The sequence below is a fragment of the Symsagittifera roscoffensis genome, chromosome 2, assembly GCF_963678635.1.
Source record: "Symsagittifera roscoffensis chromosome 2, txSymRosc1.1, whole genome shotgun sequence".
In the NCBI taxonomy this organism is placed as follows: Eukaryota; Metazoa; Xenacoelomorpha; order Acoela; family Convolutidae; genus Symsagittifera; species Symsagittifera roscoffensis.
In genome coordinates this window covers 58,924,297-58,932,228 of record NC_087063.1, presented here as the reverse complement: position 1 = coordinate 58,932,228, position 7,932 = coordinate 58,924,297, and the positions used below count along the sequence as shown (strand labels likewise).

General features: G+C 37.6%; 2 protein-coding genes across 3 annotated transcripts in view; both read left to right on the top strand.

Annotated features, from left to right (window-relative positions):
- Positions 1-7,932, top strand: part of LOC134839416 (uncharacterized) — a 541,178-nt gene that overhangs the window by 330,016 nt on the left and 203,230 nt on the right. The window lies entirely within an intron of this gene.
- Positions 1,563-3,424, top strand: LOC134839622 (uncharacterized). 2 transcript variants are annotated; one of them, XM_063855234.1, is made up of 3 exons: positions 1,563-2,180; positions 2,413-2,678; positions 3,029-3,424. In XM_063855234.1, exons 1-3 carry the CDS (start codon positions 1,779-1,781, stop codon positions 3,222-3,224), a joined length of 864 nt encoding a protein of 287 aa, XP_063711304.1. In that variant the 5' UTR covers positions 1,563-1,778; the 3' UTR covers positions 3,225-3,424. The 2 variants fall into 2 exon arrangements, with proteins under 2 accessions (XP_063711304.1, XP_063711303.1); XM_063855233.1 differs by having other exon boundaries at positions 2,413-2,801.

Here is a 7,932-nt window from a genome sequence, read left to right as displayed (position 1 = left end):
CGCTAAAAAGGTGAAACCAAAATTTGGGAAAAAAAGGCCTATGTGCAGAACAGATATTTGGATAAACGTCGGAAAGCTTTTTGGTTAAAAAATTAATAAAATTTTCAAATAAAAGAAATATTTTCACTCAATTTTTTTAATTGCCCGCCATACATGCATGCTAGGGGAAGAAAATAATAATATGTTCAGAGTCTTGTAACAAATGATTCAGTGCAATTGGGATTGACTTAATTTGCCGCTTACGCTTTAGTAGGAGGAAATTTACAGCGCGCGTTGATTGCCCAACTTTGCACAATTGGCAATTTTCAAACCCATAATTTGCAGAAAGTGGTCGCAACAAAGTTTTTTTTAATTTTGAGCTCGGACAAAAAAACGGACAAAATGGCTAGTTAAAATAAAATTTTGATGTTTGTCTGAAAGAAAAACCAAACTCAGGGCAAAAAAAATCAAAGACAACAAAATTGTTCGCATCAAGGCCAAAACCTGAGTGTTTTGGTCAACCTTTAACGCCAATAAAATTAACGCCATACTAAAATATGTTGAATTTTTCAAAAAAAGAAACACAAGTTAAGTTTTTTCCGAGTTTTTTCGACAATCTTCCACCACATGTAAGTAAATTACAAAATGATATTTTTAACGTTTCATCATGACAAGATATTTTCTCTCAAGTCAATTGGAAACCACATCTAAGCCAAATTAAGCCGCTGTTTGCGCCTTAACAGTTCGCATCAGATTTCAGATGCTCTAAAAAAACTCGTTCAAAAGTGGTTAAACAAAATTGGACACTTGTCTCAAGATAAATTTCCTACTGAGCACAAATATTCTGTAACTTTTCTCGAAACTCGAAACATTAGAAAAAGTCGTGAAGATTGAGCAACGAGTTCAACCTTAGCTAGGTGGTTTTTTTGAAGAATTTGAACAAACGTTTTTAAAACCGAAAGTTAGAACGGGAACAGTTATTCCGCAGTGAACCACAAGAAAGGCGTTAACAAGAACTGTTAATTTTCTTAAGCAAAACTGTTTCGAAGTTAAAAATAGTCTGAAATATTCCGTCACCCTTTTCATAAATTAGATTAAAATATCAAAACATGAAAATAAGTTAAGTGACGACGGTTATTACACGAGAGAAAGGCCCAATATACGAGCTGTTTGACTTATTCCGGTTAATTGATGTTTTTCTCGTTAATTAAAAAGTTTTTTTTCAAAAGTGAAAACTGATCTGAAGTGTAGAAAAAATTAGCACAATTGTATGCGTTGGGTTACTTGGGTTTCGAAGCTATCTCTACAGTTTGATTATAGAGACAACTGGACAAAGGCTCTGAAGCTACCCCTAGCCGCGTATATTTGCCACTTTGTTTTTTCAAAAGTAGGAACAGAACAGTATTTAACTGTTAAACAAGTACTGCATCCATATCATCCTCGGGAAGAAGGAAGAAACTATCTTGATTCATTTTGATTCCTCATCCGTTTTTGACTCAATAATTCTATTTTTTCACCAATACAATGGAACTGACAAATTAGGGACAATGAACAGAAAACGGCACCATGTGGTAAAAAGCATGCAAACCGATTACAACGGCTGTTGCATAATTCATACATCTATTGCCGTTTATGAGCTTTTTAAAAAGATGGTAGACTAGAATGGCATACTCAAATATACAAAAATCCATTCGATCTTCTCAAAAATGCTGTTTAAAATTGGTTTAAGAAAACACATTTAGATATCACGGTTCCTTTGATTGAATTATTTGCACAACCTGCAGTCCAGTTTGATCAAAATGAATCCTGAAACTGTCCTTGTGTCTCAAAAAACCAGAATAAAAACCAAAACCTGCGAACATGTATGCTCGTCAAATGAGTCACTTGATCACATCGACCACGAGGGTTTGACATCTGAAAACGAAACACACACACATGGAACTTCTTTTATTAAGGAAACGAAACAAGCCGGAAAAAGATTAAAACCGCTCTCTCGTCTTCCCAAAAGTGTGGTGAGATCAACTAAACATGCAATGCGACCTTGTCATTTGGATCTGTGTGCTTCGGAAGGCTTCATATCGGACGACTGTGCCTCCGTCATTTCGACAGCTTCGACTATGAGGTCATTTCGAGATATTGGACTGCATGTCTCTTGCATGGCTAAACCTCCCGATTACGATTTCAAGCCGAACCTGAAGCGGGTTAGCACAATCAGAACAACCTGTATAGTCTTTTAACTGCTTCAAGTCAAAGCTTTCGGCCTTGTAAACAGCCAAAAGTTCTGCTACACCTTTATTTTGGTGACTTTGGAATTTTGTTTATAAAACAGCCAACCCGAGGGGGTGAAAAGTGTTTTTCGATTACTAACGGTCTTTTTTTCGTAAATTGATAGAATGCTTTAATTTTGTTATAAATTGATGATAAATTTTGTAGGCACGTGAAGAAATAGTGATGCGTCGTCGCAGCCCTTCTGTAGACGCGACACTCGAGGCCAAAATCACGGCAGTCAACCGACGAAAAGAGTATGCGAGAAATCTGGAAGAACAAAAAGAGAAACGACGGAGATCTTCTCAGAACACGAACAGAAATCGAGCTTCGTCTCTGAGAACTGATTCAAGGAATCTCGAAACCGGAAGTGAGACTGATGAACAAAGTGTGAAAAGTTTCCTAAAAGGAAGTGGGATTCCACGTCATACGAGGTTTGTTAAATCGGTTTCGAAACAAGAGAAGGTAGATAGGAAGAGAAATGTGACTGACAGTCCGATTGATTTGGACACGGAGAGTCTTATAACAAGTGGTGCAAGCACCCCAATTGTGAAAAGGTACGTAGAATTAAAAAAAATTGTCTTTAACTCGAAAAAGTATGAAAACAATTGGTTTTCCTAAAACTTATAACTAATAAAATATCCAATATCTACAAACATTTACACAAAATCTAAGATTTTAGTCAATAGTACTACAGTTTTCAAAAAAAGGTAGTAATGACAAAATATAGTCATGAGAAACTATTTTGAGCGCGAGTAATGATAAATATTTTAATATTTTACAGAACTGAAGACCTTCAAAGTGCATATGAACCAGTCCTGCTTGATGACGAAACTTGGATGAAAATCGAAGAGTTAGTCAAAACAGAAAACTCATCGAGCGAACTGAACAGAAAGCGAACATGGGTGTACGGTTTTTTCGCGGGAATCCTAGTTGCACTGGCCCTAAACTTGCTCGGGTATTGGGTTTCAATTGAATAACATGGTAGAGGGACATAAATTTGTTCAAATTCTCTGGGTGACCTTAGATGACGCGAACCTGATCTTTTTTTTCTAAAAACTTCATTTGACGATTGATTCTGTTCTTATTACAGACTATAATCTCGCTTCATGTGAGTTCTTTTTATTTGATATACAGTTTTGTTAGTTAGGTTATAGATTTATTGGTGAATCAAAATAGTTTGAAGGTTCGAAAATTTCTTGTTGCTATGAACAAATGTTCCGAATTCATTTGTTTTTCACTTTTATTGAGATTGGTTTTTCTTATCACCAAAACCTATGCTGATTTTAATCATAGTATTATCCCTTAATTTTCTGCAAAACATTGAAATTATTCAGTTTTGTAACTAAAACAAGCGCGGCATTCAATCGTTAGATTTGATTTGTGAAAGTTTTATTCGCTACAACTAGGCTTTTTAAGCAGCAAACTGGGCCGTTCAATTTTGCCCACCTATTAAAATTGACCACCTATTAAAACCTGCGAAAAAATCGAACAGCTACACAGATGCAAGCAAACGTTGCACAGAACTTCGATCTTCATGATAATATTCAAATTTTTATTTTGTATATCAGTGGAAATGATAACCACGAGCAGCAAATTGTGGTTTGTTATTACTGCGGTTCTGACTTCTTGATTTATCAAATGCGTGGTTTGTCGTCTTCGGTACGTTGCTTTTTGATTGGACGAGTATGGTAGGTTCTTGTTCCAATTTGAAGAAATTTTGATTGGAGTTTTGCGCCTCTGAATTTGTTTTGTTTTTGTCGGAAATTGGCTGTTGCGTATCCTTTCCCGTGAAGTAGGGCTGTCTATAGGCTATCATCGACCATGGCACCTGGTCTTATGCAAAGTCCTATCTGAATATCGGAGATTTTAGTTTTGGCAAAGAACGTACTCTGTATAGTTTGTTTTTCGATAATTTGCATCTACCCACATGTCGCTGCTTGCCCTGATAGACAAAGTTAATTTGAAACATCAAGGCATCTTTGTCGCCTTGATGTGCAGTGTGAAACTGTATCTTTTCTAAGGTGTAGTTTTTCTCTCTTCTAAAAATATTTCGCATAAGCAGTAAAACTTCCTGAATTTTACCCTGTTAAGGTTGGTGTGAGGATGCTGTCGACGGAATTTTTTTCTTCCTTCATTGCCACGAGCATGAAAAGGTCTCAAATTTACGCGATTTTCCTTCTCATATTGAAATAGGTTGGGACTGGTTTTGGGTCACTTCTTTCACCTCTCCTCGTTACTTTCTACGACTTTTCAGATAGCTGCTGTTTCTCGTGGTAATTTGTAATTTGGTTCGTCTGGTCTTTCTGTTGGCGGTATAAATTCTGGCCTTGGTGGTGGATTGTCGAAAACAGGACTAAGTTCTCTGCTGATAGAATGCTTGGGTCGCATCCTTCCTTGAATGAGAGTGGCCAGAAACACTGGCCTGTCCACGTTTCCAATAAAAAGGGAGGTTCTGCAGAAACTTTCCCCTATAATACTGGTACCAAAAAAGCTGTTATATCATAAAAGTGTAGAACTGCGGACTGCGCACAAAGATATCTCTAGAAAGGCTGAAAATCTCAATTAGAAAAACTTTCTATTTACAATAGCGAAAAGTATTTAGATAGGGCTATCGAATTTGTTCAGAATTGAGATCAGATAGAGTGAATAGAATCAAACGAAGTTTCACAGCGGAGATGAAACATGAATAACTCATTAGCACTGACAAGTATCAATTAACAGTAGTGAGCATTATGATCTCGAATACGGTTACTAGGCTGTACGAAACTTAGCTCATTTAAAAATTGCAACAATAAAGATAAAACTAAACAATTAATAATTACGAATTTCAATCAAAACTTTCAAGTTTCGATTTCCTTTTTAATCGTTTTGGTTTGAATATGCCCCTCCTTGTTATTTTTATCTGTTTTTTAGTGATTTTGGGCTCGACAAAATCCCTCATGATGACACTTTAGAATCATTTTGTTCTGCCCTGGTGAAATTTCTTCAGGTTGGGGCAAACCTCGCGGCGACTGTGATATTGTTTCCATATCAACTGGTGTAACCATATGGCGTAGTGAACTTCCAAAAAACCTTCTTTGCCTCTTATTGCGTCGGAGATTCGCGTTTATGACTGCGTTTCAAGTTCCACCTTGACTGGTCTGTTGTCTGTTTGTCCTCAGATTGCGAAGAGTTCCCTACTGATAAATTTAGGAGATTGTGCGTGACCTCTAACTATCTCGTTTCCATATCAACTGGTGTTACCATATGGCGTAGTGAACTTCCAAAAAACCTTGTTTGCCTCTTATTGCGTCGGAGATTCTCGTTTATGACTGCGTTTCAAGTTCCACCTTGACTGGTCTGGTCTGTTGTCTGTTTGTCCTCAGATTGCTGTTTTAGCGATGTTTTCTAGAAATACCTTGCAACTCTTTGTCCGCTGGCTGAATCAGCCCGAATTTGAGTGGTGCAACTGAATCTCTTTTTGGTATCGCCTTGAGTCTGATTTTCAAATCTGACTGTTCAAGGGTCAACATATTTCTGACAAGATGCTCTCAATTGGAATTGATTGAATTGTTCCCAATCAACGAAGAAAAGCTTAAATGTTCTGTCCAATGTGAAGCTCGAAGGGAATATTTATAAAAATTTTCCATCCGAATCTTTTTGTTCAAGTGGCATCGCGGCGACTGTGATATTGTTTCCATATCAACTGGTGTAACCATGTGGCGTAGTGAACTTCCAAAAAACCTTGTTTGCCTCTTATTGCGTCGGAGATTCTCGTTTATGACTGCGTTTCAAGTTCCACCTTGACTGGTCTGTTGTCTGTTTGTCCTCAGATTGTGAAGAGTTCCCTACTGATAAACTTAGGAGATTGTGCGTGACCTCTAACTATCTCGTTTGATTTGCCGTTTAATTTTGGGTCGTTGTTTTTTCTGGCATGATCGGATCGATTGCTTCGTGGTACAAATGGGATGGGTTATGACTATTGCGAAATCATTTCTTGTGGTCTATTTTGAGGATCCAATGATGATCCTGCCTCGATATCTGCCTCTGTTTGTTTTATCGGGGAACTAATGATGAGCTGTCTCATCTCTATCACATCTCCTATGCTTTCTCTGAGGAGCGTTCTGAAGACAACGTGGGACCCACTATTGGTTTTTTTTTCACTGGAATGGCAATTGCATGGTCTGTTAAATTACTCTTCATAAGTTTCTTCTTCGATGTTCCTAGTCTCGACAAATAAATTTCGGCCCAATATTTTGATGATTTAACTAGTGTTTCTGCCTCTTTTTTTACGAGGATGATGAGACTGAAGATATATCATCTTTAGGTAAACTAACTACTGACTTCTTCTCCGTCTTCCCCTGAGCCTGTGCCGAAATTGATAACGCTACTTTTGGCTGGCTTACTACTGGTATTAGAGAGTTCTCTTCTTGCTAAACTCTAAATACGAGAAACTGCATCTAACATTGTTCGGTTTTGAAGAGATATGAGTTTTTCTCGTCAATTTGCCCTTATCATTGATGAAAGTGTGATATATTATCAGACACTTTCCCCTTGAATGAATTTTAAAACGGGCTTCCCGATATCCGCTCTAATTGTTTAGGGAAGATAATCACTTTATCCGGATAAAAGATAAGATTGCACTCTAAGCTCTTTAATTTTGTACGGCTCTGGTCTTTTTATCTTTGGAACCTCAGTGTACCCTGGTTCATTCCTTTTTAGACTGGCTTCAAGAATTGAAAATATTTCCGTCGACTTCACTAGCGTTTTTGAACTCTTCTCAATACGACAAATGTTGTTTCAGATGCCTTCAGTCACTAGCTGTTTTAGCGAGGTTTTCTAGAAATAACTTGCAACTCTTTGTCCTCTGGCTGAATCAGCCCGAATTTGAGTGGTGCAACTGAATCTCTTTTTGGTATCGCCTTGAGTCTGATTTTCAAATCTGACTGTTCAAGGGTCAACATATTTCTGACAAGATGCTCTCAATTGGAATTGATTGAATTGTTCCCAATCAACGAAGAAAAGCTTAAATGTTCTGTCCAATGTGAAGCTCGAAGGGAATATTTATAAAAATTTTCCATCCGAATCTTTTTGTTCAAGTGGCATCGGGCCTAAATTTTTTGTGGTTGTTAGAATAGTATTCAACCTAACCATACCCACGGTAATCCCACTCATAACAGGAATATTGATCGGGCTTAGTTGCGTTTGAGGTCTTATGATTTTGGATTTTTTCGGTTACACACTAAGTTTATGCTTTTATGCGCTTCTGTTGATCTGGCTATTAGTGCTCATGGATCGTTAGATCGTTGTTGTTCTTCATTGGGACATGCTAGAATAGGTTATGCTTATAATGATTTCAGAGGTCACTTTTGGCGCTGATCAATTATCTCGCCATGCACTCTCGGTCACTACTGATGTACTGCCGTGCCGATCATAATTTTCCTTGCGGATTTTGTGCGATGTAGTCCTTTCATGAGTGCCTTTCTCAAATTTATTGGGATTGCCACTATTTTCAATGATGACACAGTAATTTATCACAGTGGCGTCATCCCGGAATCCTGCCAAAAAAACGCCCAATCCAAAATTCCTCTCTGTCTTTGGCCAGATTACATTTCCTGAGTGTTGCTAGTTGACTGTCTTCTGATGTTCATTCTCCCAACAACTTGGTGTCTTTGAGGACTGATACTTATTTCGATACTTTGACAC